Source organism: Amblyraja radiata, chromosome 2 (assembly GCF_010909765.2).
Source record: "Amblyraja radiata isolate CabotCenter1 chromosome 2, sAmbRad1.1.pri, whole genome shotgun sequence".
In the NCBI taxonomy this organism is placed as follows: domain Eukaryota; kingdom Metazoa; phylum Chordata; class Chondrichthyes; order Rajiformes; family Rajidae; genus Amblyraja; species Amblyraja radiata.
Window position 1 is genome coordinate 64,510,534 of NC_045957.1, and position 21,748 is coordinate 64,532,281.

Consider the following 21,748-nt stretch of genomic DNA (forward strand, 5'->3'; position numbering starts at 1 on the left):
CAGCAGGGTAACTGTCCTGCAACATTATTTACATTATTTACAATTCTTTTGCAGCAATCCCAGGGCTCGAAATTAATGGTTGCCCGGGTGCCAATGGCCAACTAAAGTTCCGCCGGGCAACCTAAAAGCCATGCCATTTTGCCCGGCTTGACAAGAACCCAGGACACCTGCCATTCATCTCTGAGTGGGGCCCCTCTCTCTATCTCTCTCTCTGTCACTCTCCATCTCCACCCGCCATCCATGTCCAGGTTTCGGTTCTCCGCTCTCCGGCCTGCACATCCTTCCCCTGCACATGCGCACAACCACGCCCAGCACATCATCAGCCGCCCTGCACATGCGCACTGTACGGCAACTGGTCGGCGCCGGGCACTTTCTCCCTCCCTTTGCATTGTGGGAGATCTGGCAGCCATTGCTGCCTCGCCGCGACCGCTGAAACCCTACGCAGAATCACTCCGTGGAGCTGGAGTAACTCCCTGGAGTAACTGTTGCTTCTTGGTTTCCTGGTCCTCCAAAAATATTCAAAATGGAATTTAAACTAGGGTCCACCACCAAATTCCAATCTCTGAACAATAACAGCCTATTGCATTTTATCTGTCTATTTATTGTGTGTATATATGGTATATGGTATATAGACATACTGAACTTTTATCTCCTGTTCTGTATTATGTTTACATATTCTGTTGTGCTGCAGCAAGTAAGAACTTCATTGTCCTATCTGGGACACATGACAATAAAACTCTCTTGACTTGGACTTAAGCAAAAAAGGGTTCTTGGGTAAAAGAGCTACCTTCAATTTAGTTGCGTCTGGTTGGGTAACTATGGTAGGGTGGGGTGGAAGATTGCAACCTTCACGTGGTCCGCCCTGTTTCGACTAATGCAATCAACTCGACGTGCACAAACGGAAGATCAAATAGAACAAGTTGTCTGACAATTTTAGGCTGTGCACGTCACACGAAAGAAAAAGACTATGGTAGGGTGAAGGCTATTCCATGCTTTAATTGTGCGGGGGAACTCCATGGAGCAGCCAGCATCTCTGGATAGAAGAAATTGGGTGACATTTCGGGTAGAGACCCTTCTTTCGACTCCCTCGGGTTTTAGTGTTTTTAGTTTAATTTAAAGATACAGCGTGGAAACAGGCCCTTCAGCCCACCAAGTCCACGCCGATCACTCGTACACCCGAGCACACAGTTCTATCCCACACATTAGCGATGCAAGTGAAGAGTGTTTTATTCTCTCACGTCCCAGTTAGAACAATGAAATCCTTACTTGCAGCAGCACAACAGAATATGTAAACAATGTTATGAACGAGAAAACAAAACGGTGTATATTTATATATGAATATATAACATATATATATAGTTATATATTCATATATAATTGAATATATTCATATTTAATTTCCCTGCTGGGATTAATAAAGTTCTATCGGAAGGAACTGCAGATGCTGGTTTAAACTGAAGATAGATATAAAAAGCTGGAGTAACTCAACAGGTCAGACAGAATCTCTGGACAAAAGGAAAATATTACGTTTTGGATTGGGTCTGAAAAAGGTTCCTGCACACCTTTGGAATGAGGAAGGAAACAAGAGCACCCGGAGAAAACCCATGCGATCAAAGGGAAAAAGGAGCAAACTCCATACAGACAGAACCCATATTCAGGATCAATTCCGGATCTCTTTCACTTTTAGGCAGCAACTTTATGGCCAATGTACTGCCCCATAGTCTTGAACTGAATTAAAACATACAGTAGCTGTAAAGGGGGACATAGCGTCACTTCGAGATTTATGACTGAAAATGGATAGGTTCTTTTATTTAGTAACCAAAGTTATCATCGCATAATTTTTTTGTGTGTTGGAAAACAAAATATAGTGGCACAGCTGGTGGACTTGCTACCTCACACGCCAGAGATCTGTGTTCGATCTGTCTGTGTTGAATTTGCACATTCTCCCTGCAAGCGTGTGGGTTTCCTCCCACATCCCAAAGACGCATTGGCTTTGTAGGTTAACTTGTCTCTGTAAAATTGCCCCTAATTTGTAGGGAGTGGTGAGGAAAGTGGGAGAACAGAACTTGTGTGAATGGGTAGACAAAAATGCTGGAGAAACTCAGCGGGTGAGGCAGCATCTATGAGGTGAATGAAATAGGCGACGTTTCGGGTCGAGACCTTCTTCAGACGGATGGGGGGGGGGGGCGGGAAAAAAAAAGGAAGAGGCGGAGACAGTACGGTGTGGGAGAGCTGGGAATGAGAAGGGAAGGAGGGAGAAGGCAAGGACTACCTGAAATTGGAGAAGCCAATGTTCATATCACTGGGGTGTAAACTACCCAAGCGAAATATGAGATGCTGTTCCTCCAATATGCGGTGGGCCTCACACTGGCCATGGAGGAGGCCCAAGACAGAGAGGTTGGATTCGGAATGGGAGGTGGAGTTGAAGTGTTGAGCCACCGGGAGATCAGGTTGGTTATTGTGAACTGAGTGGATGTGTTGTGCGAAGCGATCGCCAAGCCTGCGCTTGGTCTCACCGAAGTTGATCATACGCTGAATAATCCAAATACATTTTTGTTTGGATGTGGAAAGAAATAATAGAAATTGCATTCATTGCAATGTGTAAAAAGGGTTGAGATACTGTATTGTAATTTTGCAGCATGTCATTGTGGTATATATCATGTATTGATTGGTGAATATGTTTAGTTTGTGACTTTATTTGAAGCAGAAATAATATGTGAATGCTTCATTGAGCATAATTCGGACTGGTAACTATGCATTTCGTCCGAGCACATTATCGTACGCGTCATGCAAGCCATCTTAAATGAGCACCTAAACTGTTCATTTGGCAACCTAAAAAGCTGCCTAGGTTGCCTGGCTGGCAACAGTGAAAAAAAGTTAAGTGAGAGCCCTGAATCCAATCAAACTCATGCATTTACAATACTTTGGAGGTCCTCTGCAAGAATCTCATACATACTGACACTTACCTGATATCTTAGAAAGATGAATTTGTTTTAATTTAAATGAGACTTGAAGTTGATCTGTACTTCCAAATGTATAGAAGTAAGTTTGTAAAAGTCACATTACCATGCAAATAGGTTTCAAAACAATCAAATTGTTATAATCAAATAATTAATAATACAAAGGACCTGTTCCTGTGCTGTACAGTTCTAAGCTCTCAAGATTATAGGAAAATGAATAAACATCTTTCAACTTTCATTTCTTGACACATGCACACATGATGTAGCTTCGCATTATAGAAAATCACTATATGGACCGTTTTCTTGGAACAATAACACTGATCCTTGATAAATTGTTTTCAAGTTTTATCAGTATAAAATAATCTGTTTTGCAGCAAAAACTAAAAGAGGAAAGAGAAGCCAAACGGGCCCAGTTGGATGCCAGACATGACCACATATTGGTGGTTGTGGCCTCCTGCCTTGGAGTGGAGAAAGCCGAGGTTGAAGATGCCATTCTTGAGGGTTCCCAGGCAAGCATATATATTATTGAAATACATTAAACTAAGAAAAATTATAACGTTCAGTAAAAGGAATTTGCAGCAAAAATCAGGTGGTAGATTTGTTCCTCATCATTATGGGAAATATACATTAATGGGTGGAACGTTATTTGAAATTAACAGTGATTCCATGATTAACTGCTCGCCTTTATCTACATAAAAATAAGAAAGATCAGGACTTTCATACATGTGCACCTGAACATAATGATCTGTTTCCAGATTCCAGCTGGAGATTCTTTTTAAATATTCTGCTTCTAGGTTCTGCATTTAGTTAAACAATAAGCTGTGAACATTCATAGATTCCTTTCTAGATCTGCTGGGAAACTGCTTCCCAATATGCAGGTTTTTAAAATAAAATAATTTATCGTTGTGTTTGCAGCATTGCTTTTAAATTAATAAATGTATTAGGTGGTGTTTGAAAATCATTTAGTGTTTTTGATATGTTTTAACTGCAATTCGTTTTAAAATAGTACTTTTGAACACCTGGGACATGCAGATGGCAAAGCTGGAGGCACAACTTTGCCATGTGTCAAATTTTGTTTCAGCAGGTTTGGGCATGGGGCGTGTTCTCACCTGTGTGTGAACCTAATTGTTACTTAAGGCCATGGCACTACTCAGTGCTTTTGAGTTGGGTTCAGAGACTCTCACACAGCAGTTTTTTCAGAATTTGCAGCTAGATGAGGCAGGAGTGGAAAATCGAAGCAGAAGTGAAGATGGTGGGCCCCACCTAAGAAAAAATGAACAATGCACTCCTATGGTGTCAACTTTGACTGTGCCATTGCTCTTCCCTCTAAGGTGCTTGAATGCCCCCTGGAAACTTGATCACTTGATCAGCTATGTTCAGATGCACAAGTATTGTGGGAATATTGGAAATATTTATTGGTAATGCCATTTATAGTTATAAAGTTAAACAAAACTCTACCTTTCTTACCAGATCGACGATGATTTTCATTATTTAATCAAAAGTACGAGTGCTCTCTCTGTTGTCCTGGCAAATAGTTACAGTCAACATTACTAAAACAGATCACCAGGCCATTTATTTTGTTGATATCTATGGGATATTATTGTGTGAACATTTGCTGGGTAAATGCTTACTTCACTATGCTCTTCCTCACTAATGGAAATAAATATTACTTTCCAGTTGGCGTGTCATTTTTAAATCACTATTTTTTTTCCATTCATACAAATTACATTTGAGAGCATCTGTTCTGAACACAGTCATTTGTGGATTGCCATAATTCTAATGATTTATTTTAATTTTATAGATCGAACGCATAGATTCATTTTTTGCTAATGGAGGACATCCACACCTTATGTTTTATTATCAAGATGTGGAACCAAATGAAACAGGTAAACAAAATACTTTGTAATCCATTTTTTTAGTGTCAATATTGCTGTATTGAGATATTATTTCAAAAGGTCATGCAAATGATGTTGCTGATAAACTGCCGCATATCACTAGGAATTTATAGAAACATAGAAAATAGGTGCAGGAGTAGGCCATTCGGCCCTTCGAGCCTGCACCGCCATTCAATATGATCATGGCTGACCATCCAACTCAGTATCCTGTACCTTCCATCTCTCCATACCCCCTGATCCCTTTAGCCACAAGGGCCACATCTAACTCCCTCTTAAATATAGCCAATGAACTGGCCTCAACTACCTTCTGTGGCAGAGAATTCCACAGATTCATCACTCTCTGTGTGAAAAATGTTTTTCTCATCTCGGTCCTAAAAGACTTCCCCCTTATCCTTAAACTGTGACCCCGTGTTCTGGACTTCGTGTTATACGTAGCTTAGTCATGCATTAAGAAGGCTTTGTCATTGCACATGACTCTGATACCTCAACTTTACTTGATAACAGTGTGGGATGGTGGCACAGTGGTAGAGTTGCTGCCTTACAGCGCCGGAGACCCGGGTTCAATCCTGACTATGGGTGCTGTCTGTACGGAGTTTGTACGTTCTCCCTCTGACTGCTCTGAGATCTTTGGTTTCCTCCCTCACTCCAAAGACGTACAGGTTTGTAGGTCAATTGGCATGGTAGAAATGTAAATTGTCCATAGCGTGTGTAGGATAGCGTTAATGTGTTGGGATTGCTGGTTGGTACAGACTTGGTGGACTGAAGGGTATGTTTCTGCGCTGTATCGCTAAAACAAACAAAAAAATACTTTTAATTAACTGCACGTTTCCAACACTGATTTGATAGAAGCTGTAATTACCTGACTCATACACAGGTAAAGGTATAAACATCTTTAATAGACTTCTCAATGTCAGATATACAGTACATTATACGTTCAGTCTGCTGCATCTACTATGAGTTCTTAACACTATAAGGCATGTACGGCAGGGTTATTACTAGTAAGCATTCTGATTGGCTAACATGCAATAGCCAATCTACAGAAGCTTCCATTGTTACCCATCATGATGAATAATCCCTTCACTGGTCTTCAGTGCACTTAGACTGATATTTCTATGAAGATTATCTGGCCATTATTTTTTTGCTAATCTTAACTGTGATATGAGCAGGATATTTAACCATACCTTTCAAGGCCATAATAGCTGGGGCCAGTTGTTTGGGGGCTACAAGTCTGAATTGGTCTCACATAATATTCAAGTTGCCCTCAACATGAGGGCAACTTAACATCTAGCTGTATTGCAGACATAATCACAGGGAGAAAAAAAATCTAATCCAGAACTATATTAAATATGTATTCTGCCTTGAAGTCCTGTACTAAATTTGACATTTTCAGTTAGGGTCCCATTTTGTGGCTCATATCCAAACAGAACATACAAACTGTATAATAAGGTGTTGTGAATTATGAATATGTGTATATATTTAGCAAAATATATTTATTTATTTTCCAGTGCACATGAACCTTCTCGGAGTAGGGGCCAACCCTAATATGGGACGAAGCAAGAAACCAAAAATATTTGTAACTGAGGGGAAAGATATGGCCCTCACTGGAGTTTGTATCATGTTTTTAAGAGCTAGTACATCCAAAGCAATCACTGTAGACAATGTACATAAGGTGAGAAACTGAATGGATTCCAAAAGCACTACAGGTATATGATTTTATTTTGTTTTGTGTAACATTTCCATCATTGAACAGAAAATAGTATTGCACAGGAGCAGCCCCTGTGGCCCACAATGTTTGTGCTGAAAGTTAATCTTACTTTCTTGTGATCCATAACCTCCATTACGCATATCTGTGTGCCCAGCTAAAAGTCTCATAAAAGCTGCCATCATATCTGCCTCCACCATCACCTTTTATATGTTTTTCTTCCTGTGGTAATGCTACCCTTTACTCCTCAAGGGACAGGCAAACAGACCCCTGATTTCAATCAACATTGCTTACAAACTAGCTAAATGGAGGCTCTCAGAAATGTCTTGACTTTTTTTTGCTGCCTCCTTGTGAACATGTTGAATAACTGCACTCTATAACTTCATGTGAAAAACGAATGATTGGTAACTGCTCTGACGAATTAAAACAGCAAAATGTATGTTTTTTTTTGATAAATTAGCACTTGTTTTCAAAACAAATGTATCCAATACGAAAGATAGATAGCAAACAACATTACAATATGCAGGTTGCACAAGTGAAATTATTCATTGAAATCTGGAGATTGTGGTATTATTGTGCTAACTGCTAATGCCGGGCGGTTTTGCTGAATTAAATTTTATTTCATTGTCCTATGATGTGCAAAGTATTGTTTAAGACTTCAAAATAAGTAGTTTGACAACAATTAAACTGAGAATACATAAAATCTGAAGGATGTAACCAAAAGGAGAGAGAAATAAAGCTTTAGAATAATGCTTCTGTGTGTGTACTGTGTGAACTGTGAGGATTTACGAAGGGGAAATCATGCTTGGCTAATTTTCTGGATTTTTTGAAGATGTAACTAGGAAAATGGATAAGGGAGAGCCAGTGGATGTAGTGTACCTGGACTTTCAGAAAGCATTTGATAAGGTCCCACATAGGAGATTAGTGTGCAAAATTAGGGCACATGGTATTGGGGGTAGAGTGCTGGCATGGATAGAGAAGTGGTTGGCAGACAGGAAACAAAGAGTAGCGATTAACGGGTCCCTTTCAGAATGGCAGGCAGTGACTAGTGGGGTACCGCAAGGTTCGGTGCTGGGACCGCAGCTATTTACAATATACCTCAATGATTTGGATGAAGGGATTCAAAGTAACATTAGCAAATTTGCAGATGACACAAAGCTGGGTGGCAGTGTGAACTGTGAGGAGGATGCTTTGAGAATGCAGGGTGACTTGGACAGGTTGGGGGAGTAGGCAGATGCATGGCAGATGAAGTTTAATGCGGATAAATATGAGGTTATCCACTTTGGTAGCAAAAACAGGAAGGCAGATTACTATTTAAATGGCGTCAAGTTGGGAAAAGGGGAAGTACAACGGGATCTGGGGGTCCTTGTACGTCAGTCTACGAAAGTAAGCATGCAGGTACAGCAGGCAGTGAAGAAAGCGAATGGCATGTTGGCCTTTATAACAAGAGGAATCGAATATAGGAGCAAAGAGGTCCTTCTGCAGTTGTACAGAGCCCTAGTGAGACCACACCTGGAGTATTGTGTGCACTTTTGGTCCCCTAATTTGAGGAAGGACATTCTTGCTATTGAGGGAGTGCAGCATAGGTTTACAAGGTTAAGGGCCTGTCCCACTTACATGTCCTTGGCATGCAAATTACGCGACCTCGTGGTCACGTTGAGGCGCACGGGCATCGTATGGCCGCGCGGGGCCTGTCCCACTGAGAATCGCGGAGGAGTATGTAGTTGTGCGCGACATCGCGCGGGGCTTCGAAATTTTTGTAGCGAACTAAACCTCCGCGCGCCAACGGCCTGTCGCGGAACTGACGGCCAAGGTGGAACAGGCCCAAGACCCTGGCGCGACGCAACGCCTCGCCTCAAACAGCAGCAGAAGCAGGCAAACAATCGCCAAGCTCGGACTGGGGCTCACGGCCGTCGTGGATCCGGTCCGCCCACACTTCTACTCCCAGATCGGGGCCAAGAAAATTGAAGATGGACATAAAATGCTGGAGTAACTCAGCGGGACCGGCAGCATCTCTGGAGAGAAGGAATGGGTGACGTTTTGGGTCAAGACCCTTCTTTTCAGACTGACGTTTCCAAAGGACGTCACGCGCTCCAGACGGCTGTGCGTACGCATGAAATCGCGCGGGACCATCGCGGCTCAACGCGACCACGAAGTCGCGTAATTTGCGTGCCAAGGACATGTAAGTGGGACAGGCCCTTTAATTCCCGGGATGGCGGAACTGTCATATGCTGAGAGAATGGAGCAACTGGGCTTGTACATTCTGGAGTTTAGAAGGACGAGAGAGTATCTCATTGAAACATAGAAGATTGTTAAGGACTTGGACACACTAGGGGCAGGAAACATGTTCCCAATGTTGGGGAAGTCCAGAACCAGGGGCCACAGTTTAAGAATAAGGAGTAAGCCATTTAGAACGGAGACGAGGAAACACTTTTTCTCACAGAGAGTCTGTGGAATTCTCTGCCTCAGAGGGCGGTGGAGGCAGGTTCTCTGCTTTCAAGAGAGAGCTAGATAGGGCTCTTAAAAATAGCGGAGTCAGGGGATAGGGGGAGAAGACAGGAATGGGGTACTGATTGGGGATGATCAGCCATGATCACATTGAATGGCTGTGCTGGCTAGAAGGGCCAAATGGCCTACACTTCCACCTATTGTCTACTGTCTATGTCTATTGTTTCAGATGTGTTTGCTCTGGGGTGAACAAATTGCTCATTCTTTTCTTGATTTTTTGAATTCACTTTATTTTCTTCTCCACAAGGTAATGAAATACGCTGAAGTATGGTTGTTAGGCTTTGGCCAATCTTTAAATATGTAGTTTAAATATTTTCTTTGTGGTCACATGGGTTTCTTATGGGTGCTCAGGTTTCAAACCACAACCCAAATATGTTTTAGTAAGCTAATTGGCTTTTGAATATAACCAGTTTTTGGCTAATGGAAAATTATTAAAGAGCAAATATGAGAGAAAATGAGTTGGAAGAGGACTGGAAATTAAGAGAGAGAATTGGGTGAATAAAATTACTTCTTTCCATCCTGGCATGAGCCTGAGAAGATAGATGGCTTCCAAGGTTATAAACTTAATCCAAGACTGGGATTACTCGAACAATATTTTACAATATGCAAAATGCAGGTTGTCATTTAACATAATGGTAATTGTTTTCTTTTGTTTCAAAATTTTAGGAAGTAAATTTCAATGTTCTTGATACGACTGATGTTGGACTTTTGAAAGCAGTAGAACATCTGCTCTCAGAAATATTTGTTCCTGCTTTGAAGAAAATGAACAGTGGTTGGGGAGAGCTGAACAGTCCTCAGGCAAGCGGTGTACGCCAAGACTTCCTAAGTTCATTGGATGGATTTGTGAGCGTTTTGGCAAGTGCTCAGGAAAGCCTGATGGAAAAAGTACGGAGTTGCAACAAAATACCTTTTCATTTTGATGTTCCAAATTTCAATTTGTCCTTTATGTATTTTTAAACTTTTAAATGAGACATGTACAACCATATATAACCATATAACAATTACAGCACGGAAACAGGCCATCTCGACCCTTCTAGTCCGTGCCGAACACGTGTTCTCCCCTAGTCCCATATACCTGCGCTCAGACCATAACCCTCCATTCCTTTCCCGTCCATATAACTATCCAATTTATTTTTAAATGATAAAAACGAACCTGCCTCCACCACCTTCACTGGAAGCTCATTCCACACAGCCACCACTCTCTGAGTAAAGAAGTTCCCCCTCATGTTACCCCTAAACTTCTGTCCCTTAATTCTCAAGTCATGTCCCCTTGTTTGAATCTTCCCTACTCTCAGTGGGAAAAGCTTATCCACGTCAACTCTGTCTATCCCTCTCATCATTTTAAAGACCTCTATCAAGTCCCCCCTTAACCTTCTGCGCTCCAAAGAATAAAGCCCTAACTTGTTCAACCTTTCTCTGTAACTTAGTTGCTGAAACCCAGGCCACATTCTAGTAAATCTCCTCTGTACTCTCTCTATTTTGTTGACATCCTTCCTTAGGCGACCAAAATTGTACACCATACTCCAGAATTGACCTCACCAATGCCTTGTACAATTTTAACATTACATCCCAACTTCTATACTCAATGCTCTGATTTATAAAGGCCAGAACACCAAAAGCTTTCTTTACCACCCTATCTACATGAGATTCCACTTTCAGGGAACTGTGCACAGTTATTCCCAGATCCCTCTGTTCACCTGCATTCTTCAATTCCCTACCATTTACCATGTACGTCCTATTTTGATTTGTCCTGTCAAGATGTAGCACCTCACACTTATCAGCATTAAACTCCATCTGCCATCTTTCAGCCCACTCTTCCAACTGGCATAAATCTCTCTGTAGACTTTGAAAATCTACTTCATTATCCACAACCCCACCTATCTTAGTATCATCTGCATACTTACTAATCCAATTTACCACACCATCATCCAGATCATTGATGTACATGACAAACAACAGTGGACCCAACACAGATCCCTGTGGCACCCCACTAGTCACTGGCCTCCAACCTGACAAACAACCATCCACCATTACTCTCTGGCATCTCCCATTCAGCCACTGTTGAATCCATCTTGCTACTCCACCATTAATACCCAACAATTGAACCTTCTTAACCAACCTTCCGTGAGGAACCTTGTCAAAGGCCTTACTGTAGTCCACATATACAACATCCACTGCTTTACCCTCATCAATTTCCCGAGTAACCTCTTCAAAAAATTCAAGAAGATTAGTCAAACATGACCTTCCAGGCACAAATCCATGTTGACTGTTCCTAATCAGACCCTGTTTATCCAGATGCTTATATATATTATCTCTAAGTATCCTTTCCATTAATTTGCCCACCACTGACGTCAAACTAACAGGTCTATAATTGCTAGGTTTACTCTTAGACCCCTTTTTAAACAATGGAACAACATGCACAGTACGCCAATCCTCCGGCACTATTCCCGTTTCTAATGACATTTGAAATATTTCTGTCATAGCCCCTGCTATTTCTACACTAACTTCCCTCAATGTCCTAGGGAATATCCTGTCCGGACCTGGAGACTTATCCACTTTTATATTTCTCAAAAGTGTCAGTACTTCCTCTTCTTTGAATCTCATAGTTTCCATAGCTACACTACTTGTTTCCCTTACCTCACATAATTCAATATCCTTCTCCTTGGTGAATACCGAAGAAAAGAAATTGTTCAATATCTTCCCCATCTCTTTTGGCTCTGCAGATAGCTGTCCACTCTGACTCTCTAATGGACCAATTTTATCCCTCGTTATCCTTTTGCTATTAATATAGCTGTAGAAACCCTTTGGATTTACTTTCACCTTACTTGCCAAAGCAACCTCATATCTTCTTTTAGCTTTTCTAATTTCTTTCTTAAGATTCTTTTAACATTCTTTATACTCCTCAATCACCTCATTTACTCCATGCTGCCTATGATTATTGTAGATCTCTCTCTTTTTCCGAACCAAGTGTCCAATTTCCCTTGAAAACCATGGCTCTTTCCAATTTTTACTATTTTTACTATTTCCTTTCAACCGAACAGGGACAAAGGTGAATATACTTGAGAGAAAACACTTCTTCCATCTAAGATATACACAGAATGTTGTTGTAACTCAGTGGGACAAGCAGCATCTCTGGATAGTAATAATGGGTGATGTTTTGGGTCGAGACCCTTCTTCTCGACTCGAAATGTCACCCATTCCTTCTCTCCAGAGATGCTGCTTGTCCCGCTGAGTTACTCCAGCATTTTGTGTCTCTCTTCAGTGTAAACCGGCATCTGCAGTTCCTTCCTACACTCTTCCATTTGCTTCATATTTCCAAATCTCTCATTGCACTGGGTGGAACACTGTTGATGGGCAGTTTATGTAAATTAGATCCCATTGTGATGTCATTGTCGGGTGGAGCACTGCTCACGGGCAGTTTATGTAATTGAGATTTCTTTGTGACGTCATAGCTGCTAACTGCCATTGCAACTGCCACTGCAAGTTCAAGTGATTCTTACTCAAACTGGATTTTGTCAAGTTAAAAATGTGAATAACTTGTAAAATATACAAGTGAATATATCCATCTGAACGAAACTTGATAAAAACACACCACAAGACAATTGTGAATTAGGTGGATGGGGGGAGAGAGAGGGGGGAGAGAGAGAGAGGGGGGGATAGAGAGAGAGCGAAATGCAACCGTGCGTCACGCGTTCAGAATGTTCTGAAAATAAAGCGTGCGCGTCTCATGCATGAAAGCTGTCGGCAGTTGGGCCAGGTGCAAAGGCAGTGTGAGGCCAGTGGGCGGGGCCACCAGGCATGTTGGGGGAGGGCAGGGCCGGGTGGGGCCAGTTGGGCCAGGTGCAAATGCATTGTGAAAGGGAGGGAAGGAGGGGGAGAGATCTCCCACCCCTGTCCCATTGTATTTAGACACCTGTGAGATGGCGCTGTGACTCATGCAGCAGTTTGGTTTTAGTGGGACCACGTGAAGGTTTCGATCTCCCATACCTGTCCCATTGTGATGTCATATATGTAAATGAGATCCATTGTGATTGGACATCTGTGAGGTGGCACTGACTCATGCAGCAGTTTGATTTAAAGTTTTTTTTATGTTTTGTGAACATTTTAATTCAAAATCTGGGGAAATAATTGACGAAATCTAGAGAGGAGTGGATTTCTGCACACATAAGTTAAATCCCTACCGAAATTGTAAAAATCTCCGTGTTTTTGCGTCTGGTTTTCGAGGAGATACATTCCACTAGGACAATCTCACACACACACACACACGCAGTTTTAATAGATACTAGACCAAGTGCAGACCTGCTGGGTCTGTTCCCCCAACGTGTGGTTGCGGGGGGGGGGGGGGGGGGAGAGAGTGAGGGGGGAGAGAGAGAGGGGGGAGAGAGACAGAGATGGGGGGAGAGAGAGGGGGAGAGACAGAGAGCGAAATGCATCTGTGCGTCATGCGTTCAGAATGTTCTGGAAATGAAGCGTCCCCCCTCCCCCCCCAGGGGGCAGGGCTGGGCGGGGCCTGGAGACAGTTGGGCCAGGTGCAAAGGCATTGTGAGGTCAGCAGCTGGGCAACCTTAATATTTTTATAATTGTCAGGGATGGGGAGAGGTGCAATGTAAGGTTCTTGAAAACGTATTACAGGCAGTTTCCAGACTACATAAGGGTTCTATTCCTGAGAATTGTCCATAAATTACTAATTTCAATGAGAGTCAATTAACATGAACATTTATTATCCCTTGTGTGGTTACAAAGCTACAGAATCAGAATGTCACACTGTAAGTGACTAGTTTCAATGGATTTGGTGTATCAATTGATGTTAGTTTGTTTGCTTATGTATTTACATGCATGTAAATGGCTTTCTTTTGAAGACTGGTTCTCATTTCAGCTAACTATCTGCAGGCACTATCACATTGTTTAAGAACCATTTGGATAGGTACATGGATAGGATGGGTTTAGAGGGATATGGGCCAAACGCAAGTAAGTGGGAATAGTATAGATGGAACATGTTGGTTTGGTGTGGGCAAGTTGGGCTGAAGGGCCTGTTTCCACCTTCGCTGTGGTGATGCTATGACTATAACTAGCTGCCATCCCTTTTCCATAAGAAAGTGACAGACTGTATAGTTTGCCTCATTATATATAACGGAGGAGGATAGCATGCTGGACCTAAAAGGAGAATAAAATTGAATCAGATGAGGAGTTACCAAATTTGTACAAACAAACTGCTTTTGAAAACAATGCAACTAAAGAATGAAAAAAGACTGAGCTAAGTAGATTCAATCTTAGGATTTGAAAGGAATACATTTTGGCGATTACCCATCTATAACCCAAGTAAGTTTCTTCAGACTGGAAAATTGTACATGTCACTCAACTGGTTAAATAAGTTGAGAAACAGAAATCATGTAGAAATTAGAAGAGTCTAATTATTGATGTAGTGACTGGACATCTTTAAATGCAAGTAGATTAGAGAAAGTTTTCATGAATTTAAAATGTGTAATCATACTTCATGAAACTTAATTACTTTTAAAAAGTGTTGACAAAAGTATTGGATATTCAGCAGAAATTTGACAATCATTTATTCATTATCAAAACGTTGATCTTGTGAGTTAAAGATCTGGTTCAGTCATTGGTTGGGCAGCAGGAGCAAGGGAGTAATGATAAGCAGGAACTGAATTTGTCAGAACATGACCGTATTGGCTTGCAAAGGTCAATGTTGGGGCTCAATTGTTCACTGTATTTTAATGCTTAGAATGAAGGAAGCCACATATACAAATTAATGACCACCTAAAATCAAAGATGCAGCATAAGCAAAGGGGATTAAAAATTTACGAGATTTACAATTGGACCATTGGTCAAAACTTAGTCGTTGTGCATATCATAAATGTCGTTATGAGCTTCAGGAGCTTTATTGCACAAGAAAGACAGTAATTGAATGATTATTGGCAAAGCCATTAAAATAATGAAGAAATAATTTAATTCCACCAATTGAGCATCATTCATTGACTGTTTAATATATATTAATCAATATTTAAATGTTAAAGTATGTTACATTTATATCACCATACAATTATGATTATAGGTGAACTTGAAGGAATGTGGAACCTTTGACCTGAGACTTCTCAAAGGCCCAACAGATTATTTGTCTGTAGTCAATAACACTGAAGCATTAGAAAAAATCGAAGCCTGTATTAAAGTGTGGATCAAACAAATTGAGCAGGTAGTATTCATTTTTTTCATGCATTTAAAAAAATAAATGCTGGAATATTAGTCAAAACTGATGCAGAATGGTGTACAATGGTGCATAACTTAATTTCACTCAAAATAGTAAATGGATGATGAATGCGTAGTGTTACCATGGTTAATTGTCATAGATAGAGAAGAATTGCTGTGGATTTTGAAGTTATTCGTGGATATCATGAGCCAAAAGATGCTTACTTTCAGCTGGCAGTTCAGCAGGGCTATCAGCCACCCAATATCCATTACACTTTGGATGTTCAGATAGGCATGTTGTAACGCAGGAATTAAAGAACGTTGTTTCCTTCCCCATCTCATCTCAGTTTTCTGCCTGAGAGGATTAACCACTGCCAACCTTCTGCTGACTCTGTGGAAAAATTAAGTGTAGATAACTTCAATATTTTATTTTAATGTTCTCTGTTAATTTTTTGCTATTTAATTTTTTTTTGCTAGTTTTTATAATTATTCAAATTTATCTGACTAGTTTATAAAAAAAAAGTGTCCATTATTCGCATTTTAAAATTGTTCTAAAGTATTTGAAGGTTGCAAGCTGTAAAGGCCATAATGGTGTTGAGATATGAAATAGGAAGTCTTGCTGCCCGGAGCCCTTTGCTTCAGGCAGGATGCTTTTTCGGTAATCAGGATCACCCTCTTCATCGAGAAGAAAGTATATCTGGGCTGGTGGGTATTACTGGAGAGAGGCAAGCGAGGCAGTGGTCTGGGTCTGGACTGATCCATCACAACCTTTCTATTCTCACGTACAGTGGTACATGTGATCTGCCACTTTTTGAGATGTTGTTTTGCAGTTTATTTTGTTCAACTTACTTTACCAAAGTAAAATGGCAGTTTACTTGAGCTTTTGTCCCAATTTTCTAGTATGGTTTGATGTTTGTTGGGAGAATGAGATCCTCTGCCCCAATGCTGTCATGTACCGATCGATTTGTAGAGGGATGTCCATTGAAGGCTAACTCAATTCAATTTTATTTATAAAAAGAGATTTTCTTCCCACCTTTATATATGTGATTAAACGCTCACCTACATACGATCTTGTAGAGCTCTATGTAAAGCATGCTAGTGTTTAAGTTAAGATTTGACTTAAAAGACTAAAAAAAAAAGAAATAATAAAACACTTAAAATATAGTAAGTATATTCCATTAATTCAAAAATGTCAAAATTACCTGAAACTCCCCTCTCTCCCTTGCAGCTATTCCTGTCCAATGTAATGAATGGAATTTCTCATCCTGCACCTAACTAGTCAGATTTACTGGTGCCCATAACCCAAAACTTATTGGGAAGCTGGGGATTTGTATGTTTACTCAGCCTTGTGCTGGAGTACTGAGCTTCCTGAAGTTAGATGGTAAATGTGAACAATTCCAACTGGATCTTTTGGCATATGTAAGGACAATCTGAATCTGTACATGTGGACTGAATAACAGAAGAGTTTTATAATGATTGTACATTGGCCAGACTGCTGACAAAATGAGGCAGAATGAGGCAGAGATATATCTTGAAACAAGTTTTGAAGTTAAATTGTCCCATTTTAGGTACTTGCTGAAAGTGAACAGCTGCGTAAGGAAGCTGATGACCTGGGGCCGCGTGCTGAATTGGATCACTGGAAGAAACGGATGTCAAAATTCAATTATCTACTTGATCAACTGAAGGGTCAGGATGTAAAAGCAGTACTTGGAGTTCTTGCAACAGCAAAATCTAAATTTCTTAAGGTGTCGTTGCCTATCTTTAATTTTGCTGAAATTTAAGAAAAGATTAGATTGAGATTGAGAAGATCGATAATGAATAGAGCTGAAGATGTTGCAATAAAAATGTCCTAAATGTTCCTTAAATTAATTGGATTCAGAGGCATCTTAGTCATCTTTGGTACTAACAAATTCAGAGCACAATATATTCATGAATCTCAATACAAAAATCATGAAATAAAAGATTTCCAGCTAACAATTTACAAATTCATATTTTTCATATCTAAGGTTATTTACAACATGGATGTAATGCTGTTTCACAACATTTATAATTAAATAATTGACGTAATCATGCATTCATTCTGGGATTTTTATTTTGGAGCAGCTGCAAATATTTTTGAGGGACCTACAGCTGTCTCTTTTAAAGAGATTGTTCAGGCCATTTAATATGGGGAGTGAATCATTTGAAATGTATTATTATAGCCCTTACATTGTTCCACTTTGGGAGCTTGGATGTAAGGGGAAAATGTGCAGTTAATGGCAAGACACAACAACATTAATGTCCAAAGGGATCTTGGGGTACCAGACTGTAGTGCCCTGAAAGTAGATAGGAGTAGTAAAGAAAGCATACAGTATGTTTACTTTCATTGGTCGGAGCATTGAGTATAACAGTCAGGAAGTCACGTCGCAGTTTATAAAACTTTGGTTGGGCTGCATTTGGAGTATTGTGTGCAATTCTGGTTCCCCATTACAGGAAGGATGTGGAGACTTTGGAAAGGATGCAGAAGTTTTCCAGAGTGCCTTCATTTTTCCAAATTTGCTTTGTTCAAGCTTTGTTATTGAGGTTTGGAGCTTTTGATGGAATGAATAAATCCCATTCCATCAAAATATTATTGATACTGGAAATATTATGGATACTGGAAATTTGGTGAAACAAAACCCTGGAAAAATGCTGACAGGCTTAGACAGGTTGGCAGTGTCTGAAATAGTTAACATCTGATCATTAACTTCTAATAGAAAGGATTCTGTTGAAATGTTATGAACTCGTTTAGGCAGCTTGCAACCTAGCGGTATGAACATTGATTTCTCTAATTTCAAGTACCTCCTGCATGCCTTCCCTGCCACCCTCTCCTCCCGCTGAGTTATATTTTTCTTAAATTGATGCTTTTTGTATTTACTAATTTAAGCTGAATCTATCCAGTTACCTTCTGCATGTGTTTTAATTTTAATTTTTCCCAATCACACATGTTTCGGGAACCTTTTATGTGAATACCTTTGGATTAAATTTAGATTTTTAACAAAATTCACAGGATCTTCAGGAAATTACAATTTATTTGTTTTATGACATATTCTTCAAAATGTAATAGCATGTGCAAGGCTAACCCAGCAGGTTATCTTTTTGCAAATGATGAAGAATTTACCTCAGTACAAATGACCAATATGTAGTTTTTGTTCTTAGTTGAAATCATTGTGCATTACACTTCTAGACATGGCGAGACTTGGATACTCGAATCACTGATGCAGCTAATGAGGCTAAAGACAATGTCAAGTACCTTTACACACTAGAGAAATTCTGTGATCCATTGTACAACAGTGACCCTGTAAGTAATTATAGTATTAAAGCTTATAAAAATTGGGCATAATTTATCTTGCAATGCAGATTCTTAATGGTGTATTTATGATCATATTCCCCATGTCTTTCAAGAATTCACATATTTTTAACAGTAATAGACATTGTTTGTCTGATTACAGTTCAAAGGAAGCTGAGAAAAAATGCATGGTTTCTCATTGTTTAGATGAATTCCCATTCCTTGATGATTTACTGTAGAAATTTAGCTGAACAACAATTGACTTTCCATAACCACTATCATTAAATAAGAGGCAGCCACAGGCTTCAAATTTAAATTAAGAGTTGAGTGCTTAGTTTGCTATGAATGTCCCTTTGATGTAATGACGGAATACATCATTGCACCAATATTCATCCCGCCATGACTTCACAGCAGAGTATTTTTACTTCACATTTGCAAAATTTGAATAAAGGTTCCAAATATTGCTGGACCAAGACAAGCTTGTGCCATTTTGTTTTTGCTTTTCCTTTCAGCTCCAATTTTCTTTACTATCCAACAAATTGGAACTTTGAAGAAATGTGGTGTAAAATGAGGCTGGATTCTATTGAGTAAGAAGAAAAAAAGGCAACTTTTTTTTGAAAGATTATGAACTTGATCATTACCTTTTGTTAAAACCGTGAAAAAAAAAACTCTATAGTTTTGGTTCTGTCTCATGGATGTTGATTGAGATCGCATTAACATTTATAGTGTTCCCATTGGAAAACATAATAGGCAATTAGTGTACAATCTCACTTGTTTTAGGCCAATCAATAGGACACCATGACTCAGTCAGGAAGCTCTGAAGAGTTGCAGCTTGTAATGCATTTCTTAATTCCCCGGGTTTGTTTAACTTGCACATTATTTGTGAATTTAAAATGATTACCGCCTTCGTTTTTCCAGGAATGTTTGGGCCAACACTAGGAAAATAAGTGAATTTACGCAATGTATGACGTATTCTTTAAAATGATGCTGACCTTCGCATGTAAGTTAATTGTCAGGACTTAACCGGATTTGTGTTTTTAACCTTAATGTAGGTTTCCATGGTGGAAGCAATCCCAGGCTTGATCAATGCAATTCGAATGATTCATAGCATCTCCCGTTACTACAATACTTCAGAAAAGATTACCTCTTTATTTGTAAAGGTATTATACGATTATAATAACATAGTCTGTTTATTTCTAAGGTTCTGTCAATTGAAAATGGAGAAAGAAACTAATAGTGATATATTGTCCAGTAGAAATTTCTCAACAATTTGCATTGTGTATCTTAAATGATATTTTCTTGATGATTTCTATTTTATTTTTATGTTTTATTTTCACAAAGAAAGTAATGGTACATTGTTTGCTGATTTTTAGGTGACTAATCAGATGATAACAGCCTGCAAAACATATATAACAAATAATGACACAGCTACAATATGGGATCAACCACATGAAGTGATAGTTACAAAATTGAAGTCTGGAATTCACTTAAACCAGGTAAAGAAGCTATCCTATAATGGTTTAATATTTTAAAAAACAAGACATTCTTGATTAGCAGGCCATGTCATGAGTGATAGGAGTAGAATTAGGCCATTTGGCCCATCAAATATACTCTGCCATTCAATCATGTCTGATCTATCTCTCTCTCCTAACCCCATTCTCCTGCCTTTCCCCCTATAACCTCTGACACCTGTACTAATCAAAAATCTATCTATCTCTGCCTTAACAATATCTACTGATGGCATCTACAGCCTTGTGTGGCAAAGAATTTCACAGATTCACCACCCTCCGACTAAAAATAAATAAATCCTAATCTCTTTCCTAAAAGTCCAAAGATCAAATAAAATTGTCACATGGGACCCCTTTTTTGGAATTTGCCTTTTTCCACTAGGTGTGCATAACGGGGATTTGGGGCTCAATTTATTGTGAAGTTTGCAGAATTGGTATTTCCCTGTGCCTGATGGAGTGTCCTTCTCGGCAGGAGATTCTGCAGGCATGTGTGGTGCACATGAAGGAGCAGTTGTTAGAATTAGATTAGATTGGTTTATTGTCATATACACCAGGATGTAATGACATTCCTTGTTCAATTATCGAGTCTATATATTGTAGATGGTATGTATCATAGTTGTGTTAATCTGGTTGGTGGTGGAAATGCCAGTCACGTGGGTTTGAGCTGCATTCATCCAATGGAAAGAAATTCATCAGACTTCTGATTTATGCTTTTTATATGGTGAAATGCCTGCAGTTGGGTTGTAAATCATTCAATTTGAATGATGTAGAACAAACAACCCTTGATTAGCTTTCAAAGTCACAAATTTTATTTGTGTTCACATGTGGTTTATCGTAGCTTTTCTCCATAAATTATGGAAAAGCTTCCAAACGGTTTAGCTTCTGCTGTTTCAAATGCAGAAATTGAAATGAAAACTTCATCTTGCTCTTACAATGCAGACATACTGTATTTTCTATAAATGTTATTTAAAAAATGCTGCATTAACACTTATGCTGCAATTTTACTCCCTCTTTTTCAACCTGACCCAAAAAGCCCATGCCGATGTTTATGCTTCATTTGAGTATTCTAATAAGTCTTCAATTCATTTATCTGTCACATGTTTATCTGTTTTTTGAAAATGATTCTAATATATTTACATAGGTGATTCTAAAGCATTAATATCAAATCAACATTGCATGTTGATTGCCATTTAAATTTGCCTAATTGTATACTGGCGTGCTCCAATGCTGAGAACTATATTCCACACTCTGCATCTTTCCCATGGCTCTTTCTATTTTTGTCACACAATATCGGATCTACTTGGATAGCCTGAAAAACATTGTACCTCGGTGCACGTGACAATAATAAACCTACACTCGATGTGTTTTAGCATTGCACCAAACAGCATCCCGACTGGCATGCAGAGCATGCATCAGTTGCCACATTCAAACTGGTTTACTATCTGTAGCAGACGGTGGCACAGTGGTAGAGTTGCTGCCTTACAGCGCCAGAGGCCTGGGTTCGATCCTGACTATGGGTGCTGTCTGAATGGAGTTTGTACGTTCTCCCCATGACCGTGTGGGTGTCCAGTTTCCTCCCACACTCGTACAGGTTTGTAGATTAATTGGCTTTGGTAAAGATTCTAAATTGTCCCTAGTGTGTAGGATAGTGTTAGGGTATGGGGTGATCG

The 21,748-nt window shown here is 39.7% G+C and overlaps 1 protein-coding gene across 1 annotated transcript in view; it reads left to right on the forward strand.

Moving 5' to 3' along the window:
* The window catches only part of dnah5 (dynein axonemal heavy chain 5), a 227,990-nt gene that overhangs the window by 63,286 nt on the left and 142,956 nt on the right, over window positions 1–21,748 (forward strand). The window contains exons 2-10 of the mRNA XM_033048007.1: window positions 3,335–3,469; window positions 4,762–4,846; window positions 6,361–6,524; window positions 9,732–9,950; window positions 15,133–15,270; window positions 16,832–17,008; window positions 18,469–18,582; window positions 19,623–19,730; window positions 19,944–20,066. Coding sequence (XP_032903898.1) covers window positions 3,335–3,469; window positions 4,762–4,846; window positions 6,361–6,524; window positions 9,732–9,950; window positions 15,133–15,270; window positions 16,832–17,008; window positions 18,469–18,582; window positions 19,623–19,730; window positions 19,944–20,066 — 1,263 coding nt within the window. The remainder of the gene's footprint in view (window positions 1–3,334; window positions 3,470–4,761; window positions 4,847–6,360; window positions 6,525–9,731; window positions 9,951–15,132; window positions 15,271–16,831; window positions 17,009–18,468; window positions 18,583–19,622; window positions 19,731–19,943; window positions 20,067–21,748) is intronic.